A 19378-nucleotide genomic window follows, 5' to 3' on the forward strand; every position below is an offset into this window, starting at 1 on the left:
TTTCAGATAACGTACATAATCATTTATTTTTTTTCTTTTTACTGTTGGCGATAAGATAGTCTTTTGTTACACAATTGTTTTTTTTAACCTAAAATCACTGTATGATATTGAATTGAAATATTTTTGATTAATTGACTAGGAAATGGACAAAAACAATAACATAAAAAAGGGTTTAATTTTAATAAACCTCGTTTAATCTAATCTAGAATATGCTGAGATTAATTTTCATGTAAGAACGTTGTTCTTTTTTCCAATTCTTAAGGGGAAGGAACTCTCTCATTCCTTCTTCATTCCTTGTTTACTAAAAATTCTAGCGTTAATATTGATTGGACTATCCAGAGACCGGAAGTGCCCTGAGAAAAAGCGCTGTGGGCGCCAATAATCTCTGAGAAGTTGAAGCGCCTTAATTTTTTTTTTTGACAAAATACGACTTCCTTTTTTGGGGGCAATTCAGGAATTTATTTATTTTTTTTAACCTTAAAAAATTTATTTTGTTAAAGCTACTTCCGTCCAAGCGATTTTCTACTACTTTTGTTCGTGAACTACATATTTTATTTACTTTTTTTGTTTGACCTCGGAGGGAAGCCTAAACCTTCCATCCCACCTCCATAACCGCTCCAGAGGGATTTTCCCTAGAAAAATGTTGAATCTTTCCAAGTAATAGATTCACAAATATTACAATAGAAAAACGTTAGAACTGTTTTTTCAAAAACAAAAACAAAAAAATTGTGAACACATATTTATGAAAGTGGCATTTCCGGTTAGTAAATTTAGTTGAAAAAAATCTTATTGCCGCATAACCGCCGGAAGGCATCCTAAAAACAATTGATATCGATTTGGGCTAACATCGATTTTCTCTATTTTTGGAGTTTTGTTAAACACACAAAACACTAATATGTGAAAAAAATCTCTTTATGGGAGGAGGGAATTTAAAGTAAAGAAAATCTGACCAATCGCAAAGGAAAATTGGCTTTAGATTAGCCACTATCGAGGGCACAAAAGTCCCCTGAAAAAAAATTAAATCGACTTAGAAAAATTATTTTTCTGGTTTTTCGATCGACCTAAATGTTCATCTCATAGCAGCACCTAAATTAGTGATGGCGAACTGTTGATACTTAAAGACATACTTCGTCCAAGCATGGTCAACATGCTTTATTTCGCTCGCGCTGCGGTCAGATTTCGCTAGCTGTGATACGCCGCCGTTCGACTCGGTGAAGTAGTTTAAAACTAATGTAGAACTAAAGTAGTTTCGAAATTACGGTCAAAATGACAATTTGACAAAGCAACTTGAGGGAAAGAAATCCTTTAAGGAATGCCGCATTAAGAGGTAATTTGAAGTTGCTACTGATTGCGGGTACGTTTAACGCCGTGGAAAATATAGCGCTGGCCTTGAAATTATCCATTTTATTGTTTTTAAGATCTAGTTCTTCGCGTGACACGGTAGCCGAGCGGTTAAGAGACTAGACCCGCAACGCTAAGATGTATTGTTGGTTTAGTGGGTTCAATTCCCCCAGTGTCTAGGTCTTGGATTTTATTTAATGGTTAATATGAGAAATTTACAGTAAAGTATGTTAGGCGGTTAAGAGACTAGACCCGCAATGCTAAGATGTATTGTTGGTTTAGTGGGTTCGATTCCCCCTGGTCTAGGTCTTGGATTTTATTTAATGGTTAATATGAGAAATTTAAAGTAAAGTATGTTTGTTAGTCGCCTCCGTCCACGTCACCAAAACCAGGACTTAAACTGTCCGATAGAAGGAGTTTGTATGCGGTGATAAACTGCAAGACGTTGAAAATCACCCAACTTTCGATATTTTTTTTCTCTCTTTTCCCGTAAAGGATAAAAATCCCCGAATTTTCTTTAAAAAATAAAGGGCATTTCCTCATTTACAGGAATAATTTTTTTTTACAATTTCGTAGATCTAGTGGATTTCGGGAAAAACATTGAGGAAAAACGGAGTTTTCAGTGAATTTTTGTTGATCTTGTTCTTGTTTTAATATCTTTTTTGCACCTAATTTTATATTTCATAACTATTTACTTACGTAAGGGGTGACGGGAAAAGATGGTGAGAATTAACTACAGTGTTGTTTCTTTTTTAAATGATAAATGCAACCCCAACGTTTGCTCCCCCTGAAGATGTGATTTTAACAAAAAATATATATTAATAAAATCAAGGGAAGTTGAGAATCCCTTGTGTTCCGCTCGCCACCCCTTTTTTTAAACATTCCAATTTGATGTTGAATCCGGTTTGAAGCGGATACCCCGTTAGTTGGCGAGGTTGTTGTTGTTGTTGATGTTCCCCACCCCGAGGGGTGAAAGTGGCTGGACCCTCTGGCTAGCCGGGGCGGTTCTGCTGTTGTGGGAGCGTCTCTCTCTCCCAGTGTGCAGCCTATGAGGGATAGCCTTGGCGCTGGGTAGTGGTGGGGGCCAGGCCAGAATGACCACCAAGGAGAGTTAGGGTCTGAACTCCGGGCCGAAGGAAAAAAGGGGGCCGGCCGGTCCTGTACTCGGGAGCATGACTGCCATAAAATGCAGATAAAGCCAGCTGCGATGGGTTGACCGGAATGCAAATGGTCTTTTTTTCTTTTTTGGCTCGGGTATAACATGCGTCTCCTACAGTTTGGAAGTTATTTTCATCTCTGAGAGGATGATCTAGAAAGCTCCAGTTGATCTTGGAGAGATTTAATTTTAAAAAAAACACACACACAGCGTGAACCCACACCTCTTTCCCTTGCTACTATTCCCGGAGTTCGAACTCAATAACACCCCACCCACTCATTCCCCCCTCACATAAGTACATCATTTTCGGGGGGAGGAGAAATGTTTCCGGTAAAAATTGTAGATTTATACAAAATTTTCAAATGAAATCGCCTTACTCCAAAATAAGGAATTATTTAAGATTTATTTAGTATACCCTGGAAACCAATTTGTATTATTTCGTAATGATCGTTTATTAGGAATAATAATAATTGTGAGGGAAGGGATTAGCTATGCTGTTAGCGTACTGGACTCCCACGCGGAGCTCCCGGGTTCGAATCCAGCTGCTGACGCTTAGATTTTCTCTTCCTAGGAGCTTCTTACAGCTCACTGTCCGGTGATGGACAGTGTTGTCTATAACGAGAGAGAACACTGTCCGGAGGCCGGCAGTGCACTGAAAAAAGCTCCCGGGCGCCAATAACCTTAGATATTGACGTGCCTTAAATCATTAAAAAAAAAGTAGTTACTGAGATATAGAGGGTTAAATTTTGGAGGTTTGCAAATACCCTCAAATTTCCAACCTGTATATCTGTCTTCCTGTTCATCAGAATTCAATGATTTCTTTACCCAATTGTAGAGGAAACAAAGGTCTATAACTGACATAAATAGCAATGTTTTAGTTATAATAGTTAATGAGATATAGAGGGTTAAATTTTGGAGGTTTGCAAATACCTTCAATTTTCAAACCTTTAATTCTCTCTTCCAATTCATCAGAATGATTTCTTCATCTAATTGTAGAGAAAACAATAACCTAAGATGTTGACGCGCCTTAAATCATTAAATAATAATAATTGTGTTTATTTAAAAAATAATCAATAAATATTTACAAATTCACATTATATTTTACAAAAACACATCTACATGGACATGTGTCCGTCTGTAGAGTTGTTTTAACAAAAAGAATACTCTGATTAAACTTTAAACCAAAAACAAAAACTTTTAACCTTTAACATATTTTTAAAAAATTTATAAACAAAGTAAATGATAGCCTATACAAAAGAAAACAACAGAACGAACAAAAGAATATAACTTCTAACAAAAGTAAACAAAACATAACCCTTATTATTGTGTAAAATAATGAAATATCTTCTATTTATTTAAAACATATACAATTAACTAAAAATTGAAAAATTAAATTCGTCAAAATTAATGTTTTTTTATACTTTAATATGCATTTACGTCAAAAAATAAACAAATTCTGCCAATTCCGGCCATTCAAATATAACAGGAAACCATTGAAATCTAACGTTTTCGTATTCAATGCTGCCTTTTTAGGAATATTTTTGAAATTAAGAAAATTATTCAGTTAAAGAATAAAGGCGGTGATAGCAATTCTACTTTTGTTTTGCCTTTAGTGTACGTGCGTAGGTTCGGTGTTCTCGTACTTCCGAGTGATTCCAGTGCCACACCTTCACTATTCACCTGTAAAATATATTTAGATAAATTATTTAGTATTTAATCTCGAGATAATGACCGTAATAAAAAAAAAAAATGATTTTTTTCTTGTCTTAAATTTATAATTGACGTAAATTAATTTTTTTAATGTTTAAATATTTGTTTAAATTGACGTCAACTTTGCGCAATCATTTTTGTCGTCTTTTGAGTCAGAAAAAGTTTCTCTTCTTAGAAAATAATGTACAGTCATGTTTCGAATCCAATTATTTGAATAATACTTCCAAGAAAAATTCGATTAGGAGAAGGGGATGGGTGTCGCTGTAGATGTCCAGGGCATAAATGCTGGAATGCGTCTTAAAATTATAAAAGAATATACATGTACAGTGCCGAACAAAAGTCTGCATCCACCCTGAAAAATTTGTCTTTTATCTCGGTGGGAAAGGATATCTCGCGTGGCTTCTTTGAATAATGTTTGCAATGTTACGATATGAAAATCCTTGATTATTTAATTTAACTATTAATCTGCGTTCTGACACAGGAATTTCCTTTCTTTGGTGAACCATTTTTAAATAATAATAAATTCTTAACTAACTCAGATCCGCCTATATTCACGTTTCAACTAAAACTAATAAATTTGTAAATATTAAGATTTACCCACCCTAACTAGTAAGTATTATTATAATATTGAATGTATCAATTCTGTATGTGGACTTTTGTTCAGGCATGAACTCCGATCTTTTTATTTTTCATGCAATGGGAGATGGCAGAGGTCTTTTCATCTCTCATATATATATTTAGTAACAATAGTTACAAATGTTTAAATCACATTTTTACTCCAATAATTCTTTATTTAGAAAATTCCCGAAATATTGTGGCGTATGTAGTGAACTTTTGTTCGGCACTTTACATATATTTTAGCAAAAAAAACTATCTTAATTTGTTTGTTAGCAAAATAAATAAATGCGTTATATAATTGTATGATAAACATGGCGAGAATGTTATTGACGTGTCTGATTGCACGCCTTCATTTCAAGGAAATTGGGTTGAAAATATGTCACAAGATAATGTGTGTGTGGTCCGTGAAATCATTGAAAAATTGAAACACTTGGTGTAACTATTGACTGCCATTCTCAAGATACTATAACTGACTAGTTTTTCTTGAAAAAAAAACTCTTGAACATTTGTGACATCTTACCTTTAAGCAATTTGTAAATCCCATATTGGGAAGCCGACAACAGTCTCTCCTCCAGGGAATATCCCAAAACTAATGTTTCTAGGAATAAAATCATAAATAAATTGGGCACATAACCAGACAATCCTAGGGGCTACATCCAGGTAATCTCAGGAAAAATGCGAACAACCCATTGAGTTAGAAAGTACAATTTAAGAAAGAATAATTTATGAGTTTCAACGACTCATTTCAAAGAAAAGACCCTAGTGGAAAAGATCCACTCATTTTCTCTCTTAGAAACATCCCTAAACGAATTTTTCCGGAAATAATGTTTCAAATAAAACATTTGTAAACACCAAAACGATGTTTCAATAAAATTGATGGGAGTCATTTCTGAGAAAATTGTTAAAATACTGAAAATAAGTAGTGTGTACGACTGGCTGACTGAGTTCGACTAAAACCTTTTTGAAGCTCTTCTGTTAGTAAAAAAAACCGAACCCACTAAACCATCAATACATCCTAGCATTGCGGGTCTAGTCTCTTAACCGCCTAACATACTTTACTACAAATTTCTCATATTAACTATTAAATAAAATCCAAGGCCTAGACACGAGGAATCGAACCCACTAAACCAACAATACATCTTAGCATTGCGGGTCTAGTCTCTTAACCGCCTAACATACTTTACTATAAATTTCTCATATTAACTATTAAATAAAATCCAAGGCCTAGACACCGGGGGAATCGAACCCACTAAACCAACAATACATCTTAGCATTGCGGGTCCTAGTCTCTTAACCGCCTAACATACTTTACTATAAATTTCTCATATTAACTATTAAATAAAATCCAAGGCCTAGACACCGGGGAATCGATCCCAGTTTTGCTTTTTTTTGTTTGGCACCACATACACGCTAATTTTAAAAAAAGAAAACCACGTTTACTAACTTAGGGACCTCAAATCGGCTACTTTCGGTGAAAATTTGGAATTAACATTTTCCACTTACTGAAGACTGTATGAGAGCAAAGAAAAAAAAAAGTCAATAAAATGATACTGTTAAAGAAAGTGCCACAGCTTTCCCAGAAAATAAACTGATTTCCGTTCCCCCCCCCAAAAAAAGGTTCAAAGCGATAGGCCTAATACATAAAAATGGCGAATTTGACGAAGCTGTTTGAAGAAATTTGATTTGATGAAAGTTTAATTTGCGCTTCATAATCTTCATTGCGGCGATGCACACCGTATTTGTACTCTTTACCGGTGAATCCATATTTGACACTTCCGTCATACTCTTGTCCCTTAGAAGTAAAAGTTTATATGGCAGTTGTGGGTTATTGATTAAAAAATTATATTGCAATTAAGTAAAGTACAGTGACTCGCTTATTTATTATTTTTTATTACTCTATAAAAAAATAAAATAAAAAATAAATAGAACGCTGCGGCAGAATTGGATACCCTCTCTGGAATGTGGGCTGGAAAAGATGACGGCGTAAAAAAAAAAAAAAAAAAAAAAAAAAAAACCCTAACGATGCCAGCAGGACCATTAGAGGCAGATGGCAAGACTGTTTCTAATCTAGAAGGCCGCTCCTAGAGTTCAGAGCACCATCTATAACATCCCTTCCATAACTGGCAATTCTCCCACTACTCCTCCTACCAATGACCTTTTCACATTAAAGGGAAAGTAGTGGGAGTGAATTGTTGTTGGGCGCGCTTTAGTGTGCGCCGAGTTACCGTGCTAAGTGTAAGGTTATCTTGTGGAAATCCGTGATTACCTTTTGTAGCCCTGTATATATATTTTTTTTTTTACCGGGGATTAGCGATGAATTCTGTGCAATACTTAAAAGAAGTCCAGTTCACAACTTTGTCCAACGAGGAAAAACTACAGATTAAAAACGCTGGACGACCTATGCCGATTTTCATTGTGGAAAAGAGCGAAGTCAAGGCCAAAGAAAGTCGTACATTTATCCGCAGGATACATACCTCGGATATCTATAAGAAAAACGAATGGATCTGCGCATGTGAACTGACCAGAGCATTCTATTGTTTCCCGTGCATTCTGTACGGTGACCGGATGCGACCGAATACACCGTGGATTCACACAGGTATTGATGACGTTAAACATCTATTTGAGAAAATTAGAAAACATGAAGTGAACATAGATCATATGAATTGTGTATTAGAATTGCAGAATCTTTTCTCCAATTATGTTGACTTGAGCAAACAGTATAAAGAGAGTAAATGTTCACATAATGAACAGGTGAATGAAAATCGAGTGATTTTGAAAAAATTAATTGATTGCGTTAAATTCTATACAACGTTAGAATTAAATCTACAACAATCTGATCAAAACTCAATAAATGTTTACGATAAATTAATTGATTTTGTTGTCGATCTTGATTACGCTTTAAAACACCATATTACCATGAATCCATCATTTAAATCATCAATAAACACTCTACAAAGTGAAATACTATGCTCAATTGATGAGGTTTGTCGTGAAGAGATAATTGAACGAATCAGAAATTCACAGTTTATCTCTTTTGAGTGCGATTGTGTTGTTGACGTAAGCGGAAATCACAGCGTTAAATTAGTGCTAATTATTCGTTACATTCATGACGGAGCGCTTTGTGAACATTTTTGGTGTTTTCTAAATCCCAGAAATTGGATCGCGGAATGTATCGCCGATTGCATACTAGGACAACTAGATCCGCTCATTGGACATACACCGGAAAAACTGATCTCACAATCCTATGATGGTGGCAATATTATGTGCAAAGTGCAGGAACTGGTGCGTAGTCATTATCCGAACGCCATATTTGTGCACAGTTATGCAAATAGTTTAGATTTAATCTTGAAACGTACCACAAGTTTCATAACCAGAGCAAGGATATTTCACGCGAATATTGCACAAATTAATGATTATTTTATTAATCCAGTCTATAGAAATGATAAATTCAATGAAATCTTGAATAAACACTTGCCAAAAATCGTTGTTGATAACTTTATCAGCATCTACACTGTGTACAAAGAGAGGGAACATTTTATTCGATGTTTAGGCGAAATTGAGAAACGTTGTCTTGATGATAATACTATACAGATTGCCGGAAATCTACTCAGATTGTTTAAAGATCAAGAATTCCTTCACTGGTTGAATATTTTCAGTATAATTTCCAATCATGTTAGCATTGTCTATAGTAAAACACACGGAAATCGTGCCAATGTTAACACTCTTTTAGAACAGTTTTCAGAACAACTACAGGAAGACTTGAATGGTATTATTGGCAGTGATAGCTCGAATTCCTTTGAGCAAAAACCCATACTCTCTGATGAAGATGAAGACGAGGAAGAGGATTCAGAAGATGAGGATGAATACTCAGAGAAATGGCCAACAATTCAACAACTTACCCGAGTGAAAACAGAGATCAACGAACAGCCAGGAAATCTAGAAGAAATCATCCTAGAAGAACATACGTTTGGCATCAAAATGGAACCGCCAAAAAGTGAAGATGATGAACTGGCGAAAAGCGAAGACGATGATGAACCACTCGCGAAAAGACCACGAAGAAAGGTTAAACATGCAGAAAAGTCCATGCTAACTGCCGTCAAAAAACAGATCAAATATAGATTCCAAACTGTGGCCCATCTAAGCGCAAGTCTTTTGGTCAACTTTGAATTCTTCCACATTTATTCGGAAGTCATGCCGGATGTTATGCTGTACGATGTGGTCAAAGAATTCCGCCAGTTGAACAAGGAGAAACTCAAAACCGAGTTATTCCTCTTGTATAAACGTAGTGAATTCAAATCATTGAACACCTTAACAAATCTTCTCTTCTTTATTGAACACAAAAACTACAAGCAAATATTCTCTGAACTGTTAAAACTGTTGCACATTGTGATCACCATACCCATGCCGACCAATGAGAAAGAAAGATGTTTTTCAACATTGGAAATGGTACAGAGATTCTTGAAAGGTACACCTACATCCTCGTTGGACAGACTGAACTCGCTGGCCATGTGCACCATAAATCCTGGACTACTCAAGGAGATTCCAGAACTGGACGAGAAGATCACTTGTAAGTTTGCCGAAAAACGATCGGAGTTCAAGTATATTTGAGACGGCGGTGGCCTCCGGCACTGGAATTGAAGTTATCTGAAGTTAATACCAAGTTAATTCTTCTTTCGGTTATAATAATATCTTTTCAATTTTTTCATTATATAATTAAATAAAAATTTTATTTTTTATTTCTTTTTTTTTTACTTGTAAAAACCTGCCTATTTCATGTAGAAACCTGCCTATCTCTTGTACTTTACTAGGTAAGTAATTGCACTTTCTACGAGTTCTCACCGAAAATAACAATTTGAGGTCCCCTGGGTTCATAAAAAAATTGCTCACAATAGCCTGATGAGTTAACCAGCTCAATAACTGTAACTCACCGGAAACTCTTAATTTCTATTTCGTTCGCTGCATCCGCCATAGAGCATGGCGCAAACTTGGCGGTCGAACCTCTTCAGCCGGTTATTGTGACTCAAATATTCGTAGTACTAAGTACTACGTAGTGCGGAGAGGTACTAAGAGATAGTCATGTAATTTGTTCACTATAGATTTTTCCAAAGCCTCTATAATTTGATAGAAACACTTTTGTACCTAACAGAAAATAGTATATATTTCAGTTGTTTTTCTCACTTTCTTTAAAATATCAAATAATGCCGACTGTTCAGTATTTTGAACTACATATTTTATGTGCCCTTAACTTTCCGACAATCACGTTAAAATTGTTAAAAACAATTTTGTTAAATTTTTCTATGGTCAAGATTTAAATGTTATCATTTTTGTTTACTTTTAAAATATAATGGAAATTACTTTGCAGATCAAGACTTGAGGTGTTAACAAATTTATAAACTGAAAACATTCAACTTTTTTTAAAATTTTTATTTTAACCGGAAGTAAGAAATGATATTTTATTCGTAATGATTTTTGAATATTCACCGGAAGTATATCCGTTTTAAGGTGATTTTTATAAATGATTGTTTGGGTGTCCCCCGTAACTCAAATACCGTAATATTTTACTTAGGTGTTTAAAGGTGATTGCCACAATAAGGTTTTAGGCAAAATCGATCAAATTATCACTTTACTGAATCGATTTCTCCGTTTTTTTTTTGTTTAAAAAAAAGAATTTTCTCGCAATCATTATGAATTTATATTAATCTTAGTTTAGTGTTTACAAAAAATTATAACTACCATCTTTTACTGGACACAATTCGATTAAAGATATTTATTGAGAGCTGGATAAATGCTTTTTCTAAAGTGATAAGTCTGGAACGTTCAGACTTGGATGGAAGGATAATTAAGGAATTAAGGAATCTTATGGGTAACAAGAGTGTTTACCTGAGATTTTGGCGCCAACTGATGAACACCAATCACAATGACTTACTTATTAATTGTAGGTACCACAGTAGGTACCAGTTTGTTGCAGAAGATTTCGACTTTAATTAATGTTTTTAGTCTTGCGCGTTTGCTAATTCCAAGCTATTTATTTGCTCTGGAGGTTTACATTCTTTATTGTAAATTGAACACCCGGTTGCAAAAGATAAGTACCTCAGTAAATGTTAAGCGCGTAATGATGTAGACCAGCGTTTTCCAACCTTTTTTTGGCTCGCGTACCACTTGGTAGTAAGTACATCATGCTAAATTCTACCAATTCGTAAAAATTATTGTGTTTCGTGAAATTCGTTATTCCGAGCGTGTTATTTTACTATTATTATCATCTTTATTTGTATAGAAATACCAATGTATCTGTTACAAAGGAGTTCCAAGTTCATGTTCACTTTATAAACTTTGTAAAGTGTAAGATCTTAGTTTTAAAACTTTATTTTAAATAATTAAAAATTGCGCACATATTTTTCTCTTCAAAATTATTAATTAATTTACAAAGTCCTTCTTTAAAGATTATTATATTTGTGTCCAAATCTTCTAAATTCTTTTAAGCATTCAACTACCTGTAAGTACCAATTAAATTTAATGTTGCTTGGATAGAGCTTACTCATTACAATCCAGTCTCTTTAAGGAGATCTTTACATGGTTATCATTTAAGCTATGTCTCAGGATAATTCTATTAAATTTTCTTTATCTTTTATTGATAATGATGTAGCTTTTCCTAAATTTTCTTTATAGAAGGGGGTTTTGAAATCCAATTATCATTTGTGTTTCGGGTTTGGGAAAATACTCCGTGAAAGACAATTTTAATCCTGTTAAATGTGCTATTATATTTTCTCGTATATCTTGAGACAGACTAACCTTATTGCTGGGTACATATTAACAACTTTATTGTATAATATTATTAATTAGAATAATTTTTATGAATTATTGGAAAAAACGTTTCTATGATATTTTTATGATTTATTTTTTTATGTCCGCCATTATTAATTATTTTTCGCGTACCACCAACCAGCAACTCGCGTACCACCACAGGTTGGGAAACGCTGATGTCGACTATTAAGAAATTTCCCAGTAATGGTTCACATGGAGGGAAGACTCCCTCCAATCTCTTCGTACGGGGGAGTTCCTATTGAAAGCGCTTCTCTTAAATTATCTCCCAAAAAATATTAAAAACTCACAAAGTGACGCCCCCCAACCAAAACAAAAAAATTACTGTTGCAAACTGTTCGTATGTGAAACGGCGATTTCGATTTTTCCCAAGGAGTATTGTTTTACTTTTATACCTGCACCCAGTTGGTAACAGGGAAATATTGCACATTGTGGTAGATATTGAAATTGATAATCACGGGTAATCGGATTGCGAGATCTTCTGGAGCTTGAAATAGTGATGATTTCTATCACCTAAAAGCTCCTGGATATGTGCGTTAAATTGGCCTTAAAACTAGGCGAGCTTGTTCTCTAAAAAACTCTTTGGGTACCCAAAAGTACATTTAACTGGGTCTACCACAATCATGTGAAACTCTGTACCGGAAAAAGGAAAGCCATGGAAAGATCATGGCAATCAGGTTTTTCCACTTGGACTTTTCACCGGAAGTATCCGTCTTGAGGCCCCCGCTAACCTCCAAAAAAAAAAGGAAAAAAGTGACTTTCCGGAAGTTTTATGTTTCTGTGTGATCACTATAGCGCAAGATGGAAATTTAGCCATAAGCTCAAGACTTGTACTTTGTTCTAAGTCTCCCTGGGGACTTGATAGTGACTTAGCCATGCTCATTATTGTTTTTTTTCTAAAGATTTTCTTTTAAGTTTCCGCACACATAGTAGTTAGCGCACATACAGGAAGGTCCAAAAAAATGTTATCTAATTCTCTTTTCCCCTTAAAACATTTCTGGAAGCGATGAAAGAGGTGTGTTCTGCCCTTCCCTCTAACACAGTGGTTCCCCCAACCTGTGGTCCGCAAGAACTAAAATATGGTCCGCGAAACACTTAATATTTTTTAAATAATAATAATATATTTAATAACATGCGGCTACGGCACGGCGAATGGGGGACGTCGAGCGAGCTTAGAGCGCCTAAAAACAAGTCCAAGGAGTCGCCACTAAAAGCAAATGATGATATGTGCGTGTAGCTTTGGAGCAATCTCATCAATCCCAGGATTACTACCGCTTCTTGTTAAGAAAATGCAAGCTCAAAACAAGCACATTAATATAACAACTGAAAACATAATCACAATGTTAATTTGTAGTTTATTTTTAAAATCTAAAAGTATAGTTTATTGTTATATTGAACCTTGTGGTCCCTGCTAAACAACAAAAAATATGAAAATGGGGTCCCTGGTCTTAAAAAAGGTTGGGAACCACTCAGGGCCGGATTTTCCTATAGGCTAACTAGGCTTCAGCCTAGGGCCTTACATTCAAATTTTTGCCAAATTAAAATTACACTATTCTAAAAACAGTGAACACTAAAACACTTAACAGAAAATAAGGAGAAATTCTACGCATATGACTAATAAACTAACATAAAAATTTATTGGTTAAGATCAACGCGTTCGGCTCATTGGGTCTGTTCGTTTGTATATACTTAATTGCATCAAAGTATAGTTCATACGTTCACTGATTGCCATGGCAAATATTGACGTGCCTTATGCTACTAAGCTCTGGTTTGTTCTTGCATTAATAAAGTGCAGATTGATGTAGATTGGAACAGACAAATGGCAGGTGAAAGGGCCTCATAAGTGGAATAGCCTAGGGCCTCTTTTCATCTAAATCTGGCCCTGGAACCACTGCCTCTAACGTGTTCCCATTGTAATGTGTACGATCCCACTAATACTCTTCAAGGCAGCCAGTTTTATTTAAATTTGAAAAAATTTGGTTGATATTTCCCGGAAAGGCACAAACCCAGCTACCCCCCGCTCTTCCACCGGAAGTGGCCTTGTTCTAAGAAAATTGTTGCGAGTAAAAGTATATTGTACTTAGGATGAAAAAATAATTGCCATTTCAGTCGTGATACATTTATTCTGCCCTAAGCTTTCGACCTAGGGACTAGGTCATCTTCAGGGCTAGTTTATAAAGTAATATTTTTACATCACAGGGTTGGTGTGTCTTCTGTCTTGTCTGTTCATGGACTGTCCATGAACAGACAAGACAGAAGACACACTAACCCTATAATGGATGTAAAATAGTACATTGTAAATTAGCCCTGAAGATGGACCTAGTCCCTAGGGTCGAAAACTCCGGCATAATAAAAATATATTATGACTGAAACTGGCAGTTATTTTTTTCATCCTATTGAAACTATGGATCAGTCACCAAAAATAATGAACAACTATTTGTACTTAGTTTTACAGGAAATTGAGAATATCTGTTTAATTAAGTGGCACTTAATAGCAAGTCGTGATAATATCGTGTCCAAAATAGCGCCTGAACTGTGACGTTTACAAAATGGTCGTCCTGTATACGAACAAAATGTTTCAAAAAAATTAATTTATGTTTTGAAGGATGCAGGTTTTTATTTTTTTTGGGGGGGGGCGGCCTGACTAGAATTTTTGTTTCTCCCGAAATTCTTGTGTGTTTTGTTTTTTTTAACTCTTGGTGTGATAGGAGAGATTGGAGGCGGACGTTCCCAGTGACTAGTTTAGGTCCCGGGAGGTATTATATTTTTGATGGACACAGGCCGGACATAGCTCAGGCTCAGCTTGTGAGTTGAGCTGTCGGCTTTGGTTGGGGGGGCCCCCGATACTGCTGGCTCATTCCTTTTCACCCATACCCCTGGCCTGGCGGTAGTGTACATATCCGCACGTACTGTGGCGGTACTGTGAGTGCGTATGTATGTGAGTGCGTGTACACCAGGCAGTGTGCTTTGAAAATGAAGAGAGATGGCCGGCGGTGTGTGGCGGGAGGGTGGTGGAGGAGAAGGAGGGGTAGAGGCCCCCCACAGTGGCGCACGCTGTGTGAACACAGAGCGGTGTTGCCGGCCCGTGCAGTCGTTAGACACCCTGCGATCTGGCAACGTGGCTCTCGGCCCCGCTATATACTAACGCATTCCCTACTCCGTGCATTCTGTTTCTCTCTACAGAGGAAACCCCGCCGTTCACTGTCTCTCTCTCTCTCTCAATTCCCCCTCTACCACCTCCATCTCACTTCATCCTCAACCTTTTTTTTTTGAAGTTCTCACCCCTGCCCCGCCTAATCCAGCCATCTCTGTCGCACCCCGATTTACTCACTATAGCCATCTCACTCTAACCATCATTCACAATTCCATCGTCCTCTCTCTGTCTAGCACGTTAGAAATTTTTTTTTTTTTTCTTTCCTTTTAACGCGAGCGGATTCTCTGAGCCCTCTTCTGTTCTCTTATCTATGGAGGGTTCTCCCTCTCTCTCTTTCTTTCAGTCTCGAGAGAAAAAAAGTTTCTCATAAAGTAACGTTAAAACCAAAATTAACTTCGACTGAATTTTTTGAGAATTAAAAAAAAAAAACGGAGAAGTACTATCTCAAAAAAAAAGAAGACTTGTGGAAATGTTTATAATATAGTGTTGAAAGTGTGATTCTATTATTTAAACTTTAGCGTGAGATCTACTCATTAACAAAGACGTGGAAAACAAAAAACCAAAAAAAAAATGAAAATCATTTTCCATTTTTGTGATTTTTATTAAGAAAATTCTAGTGTTTTTCAAGTGCATTTTCTGGTGAACACATTCTACATTCGACCTTCTTCTGGAGATTGTAAGTTACCAATAAAAATTTTTTCTTTTATACGCAACATTAGGAAAACACTTGAAGTCATTCACAAAAATAATACAATTAATTCAAAAGTTATACCATACTTAGAACCACTACTTCATCTTAAGCCATTAAATACAACTTTCACTAAAACCCAACTTGAACGTAATCTCTCTTTGAAAATGTTTTTCTAAAAGAAAAAAAAGTTTTCCACCCAAGTTTGATTTGAAGTAAAGTTGCCATATTTTTGGATTAATCATTCTACTGAATATTAAAAAAAATCAAATTGTAAATACAATTTAACTCAAATGTACTACTAGGTCTCCAAATTTTTTTGTTCATGTAGTCTTATTAAATTTATTGATTTTAGTCAATTAAGACTATTTCCATATTTTCTTTCTCGCTCGCCAAAAATTAATAAAAAAATAAATCTTTCATTAATGTTTACTTGTACTTTCGACAATTTCCCTCTTTTATAATATATCACCCAAAATTCGGAGACATAATAAATTTTACTTAAACTAGGTTCGTTATTATTACTATTTATTACAAAATTCTTCCTTGAAGTCGATCTAAAACAGAACATGTCTTTTTGGAATCGTATCTATTTTAGAAATGTTAAAGCTCCCAAGTTATCCACCTATAAACCATTCTAAAAAAATGATCAAAAAATGTTTTATGGGGGGCGTGGAAATTTTTTTCTACTTAAATATTTTTTTTAAAGTGTTTTAAAGAACTTATTCCCCAAAAAAATTTTAATTAATAATACTTTATTATGAATAACAATAACTTTTTAAAATAATGTAAATTGTTTAATATTTTTTTAAATTATTTATTTAATTTTATAATGAAAAAAAGAGCCTTTGTTCGCCATTTTACGGGAAAGAACGAAGCTCTTCGTTAAACTGTTGTCTATTGTGCCTGATCGAATTACTTATTGTTCGAATTAAATATTTTTGTAGAATTATTAAATTTATTGTTTAATTGACTAAATTTTTTTGTATTCCAGCTGTTTTTTATAATTTTTAATTTTTTTATATTGATAAGTCGTTAATTAATAGAATTCATTAAATATTTTACGTATAACTTGGCCGTCATTATTATTTTTTAATATTATTTTTATTTTATTTTTTTTTATATTTTTTTCACGATTCAAAGAAAAATAGACCAATAAGGAAAACACCTAAAACGAGTTAATTTTTTTTTTTTTTTTTTTATCAATTTCTTTATTTTTTGAGAATTCCTCACGAGTTCGAAGAAAAATGATGTTATTTTAAGTTTCACTTTATTTTTTTAATTTTTTTTTTTTTATAAAGTTGACTTTTTTTTTAGTAATAATTTTTCATTTTAAATTTCTATATTATTTGGTTATTGAACTGCAGTATATCTGTGTTAAATAAAAATAGATCGCTGTACAAAGTTAAAAATACATTCATAGGAGACGTTTGCTAGAAGATCTTAAATTGCGGAAAATTCCATTTTGTTTGAGCTCTCTTTTCTTTCAGCTGATTTACATTCAAATTTTTGGATAAAAACCTTACGCCTTTATTAGGCACCACCACCGATAGTCGAGCGGTTAAGAGGCGAGACCCGCAATGCTAAGATGTATTGTTGGTTTAGTGGGTTCGATTCCCTGGTCCTTGGATTTTATTTAATGGTTAATATGAGAAATTTATAGTGAAGTATGTTAGGCGGTTAAGAGACTAGATCCGCAATGCTAAGGCGTATTGTTGGTTTAGTGGGTTCGATTCCCGATGTCTAGGCCTTGGATTTTATTTAATGGTTGATATGAGAAATTTGCAGTAAATTATGTTAGGCGGTTAAGAGACTAGACCCGCAATGCTAAGATGTATTGTTGGTTTAGTGGGTTCGATTCCCGGTGTCTAGGCCTTGGATTTTATTTAATGGTTGATATGAGAAATTTGCAGTAAATTATGTTAGGCGGTTAAGAGACTAGATCCGCAATGCTAAGATGTATTGTTGGTTTAGTGGGTTCGATTCCCCCGGTGTCTCTAGGCCTTGGATTTTATTTAATGGTTAATATGAGAAATTTATAGTAAAGTATGTTTGCTAGTCGCCTCCGTCCACGACACATAATTGGTAGTTGAACGTAAAGCCCGCCTGAAAAAATGGGCAATTACTTTACTTTTACCTCAGTCTTTACATCGAGAGTTCCGAAAGAGATGTTTTGGTATTTTTGGGTACTCATTCGTGAAAGATATTCGAGTTTTTTTTTTTTATCGATAATTAAACTCGAATCTGAGTCTAATTCGCGATTTTTTCCCAGAACTCTACAAATTCTTCAATATTCTTGGTGAAAATTTGTTTTAATACTTCTAGATTGGAAGACGTGCTTCAGCAATTGAAAACTTTGAATTTTGCGTAAAAAATTTTTTTGACTTAAAACTTTTATAAATACTACCTTTAAACAAAATGAATGAAATCCAAATATTGCTTCAAGATTGGAACAGAAGTAATTTGATTACAGCTTCTAGATCAGGGATTCTCAACCTTTTTTTTTGTCGCGGCGGCACACTTTTAACAATTTAAAAATTTGGCGGTACACTAACAATAAGATAAGTTTAAAAGTATTTTACTTATCCCATAATACACTCTGTAAAATAGTTTGTTTATTTTCAATATAAAATAAAATAATATGTACTACAAAAAACAACAGTATATGTTTATTAAGGGATTAATTACAAGTTATTAATAAGAACACTTTTAATGAGAAATTTGAGCTTGATGTTTTTTTGATAATTACAGTTTATATTTGGTCGTGTAAATGATAATGCTACTCTCATATCGTCTTCTACATTTAATATATAATTTTTATTGTATGCATTTCTAAAATTTGGCGACACACTTCAAAACTATCGCGGCACGCAAAAGTGCCACGCGATGGTTGAGAATCAGTGCTCTAGAAGACAATTAAAAGTAAACTCAATTTTTTTTTTTTTTGGTCACCATTTCCGGGACAAAAAAAATAGTATTCAGGATTCCCTGATGAAATCCTGACAGAATTAAATTAATGGAATTTACTTTGAAAACAGGAATTCCAACAACTTATCTGTGAGTTCCTCTTTAATTTGGTTGCGAGTAAATGAGTAAAATATGATAATACGTCACAAACTCAACTCACACTTCACTGAATAGCGGAAGGAAGTCAAATGATCGTGCCAAATTGTAGAAGTTAGAGTTTTTTCGAAAATATAAATCTTGAGATTACCGAAGCCCGAAAAAGTAGTTTTTAGAAAGTATCTCATAAAAAAAAGAAAGCAGGAAAATAAAATGTATTTTTTTTAAAAAAAAGAGTTCCAACCGGAATTCCCAACTGAAACCTACCGGAAAATTTCTTTGCCGGAAATAATACTTTTCCGATTATTTTTTTTTAAAGATTTTCTCGAAAATAATAGTAAATATAAAGTGGATATCCGGTTTTTATTTACTAACCACACTTCCTAGGAATTTTCCACTTTTCCATGAGTGTCTAGAAAACACTACTTCCGCTTTTCTCCAAACGATGTTGCGGATATGTTGATCAATAACTGAGGATGCCTTGAGAACAGATTCTTTGTCATTTTTAAAATTCAAAAATTACAAAAATAGTGGAACTTCGAGAATTATTTTAGGAGATGAAACCATGAGCATCTGAGAGGCTAGATATTGTTTACAGCAAACAGATGAAGGAAATCCGGTGGAAAAGCCAGGCAGACGTTGACCTCTCTATCTCTCAGTTTTTTTCCAAGGAGCCTTGTATTGATTTTCGTTCAAATATAGAAGCTGTTACTTAACCGGGAAAGAGGTTGGAAAATTTCTAAGTAGTTACGACAAAGATTTTTCTTACTCATACTTGGGACAGTAATCTCTTACGTAAGTGTACGGGAAAATTAATTATTTTGTTATC

At 34.5% G+C, this 19378-nt stretch overlaps 2 protein-coding genes across 5 annotated transcripts in view; both read left to right on the forward strand.

Annotated features, from left to right (window-relative positions):
- LOC141448590 (uncharacterized) overlaps window positions 1-19378 on the forward strand; it is a 61386-nt gene that overhangs the window by 3520 nt on the left and 38488 nt on the right. For 2 of the 4 annotated variants that reach the window (XM_074117046.1, XM_074117050.1), the window contains exon 1: window positions 14281-15474. The exons of the other annotated variants lie outside the window; for them this stretch is intronic. The gene's annotated coding sequence lies outside the window, so the exon portion shown is untranslated. Of the gene's footprint in view, window positions 1-14280; window positions 15475-19378 lie in introns of those variants that run through there. 4 annotated transcript variants of the gene reach the window in all.
- On the forward strand, window positions 4388-9561 carry LOC141448592 (uncharacterized). Its single transcript, XM_074117060.1, has one exon. It carries the CDS (start codon window positions 7139-7141, stop codon window positions 9431-9433), a length of 2295 nt encoding a protein of 764 aa, XP_073973161.1. The 5' UTR covers window positions 4388-7138; the 3' UTR covers window positions 9434-9561.

This window comes from Rhodnius prolixus, unplaced genomic scaffold (assembly GCF_049639745.1).
Source record: "Rhodnius prolixus isolate KJV_2025 unplaced genomic scaffold, Rpr scaffold_2, whole genome shotgun sequence".
Lineage (NCBI taxonomy): Eukaryota > Metazoa > Arthropoda > Insecta > Hemiptera > Reduviidae > Rhodnius > Rhodnius prolixus.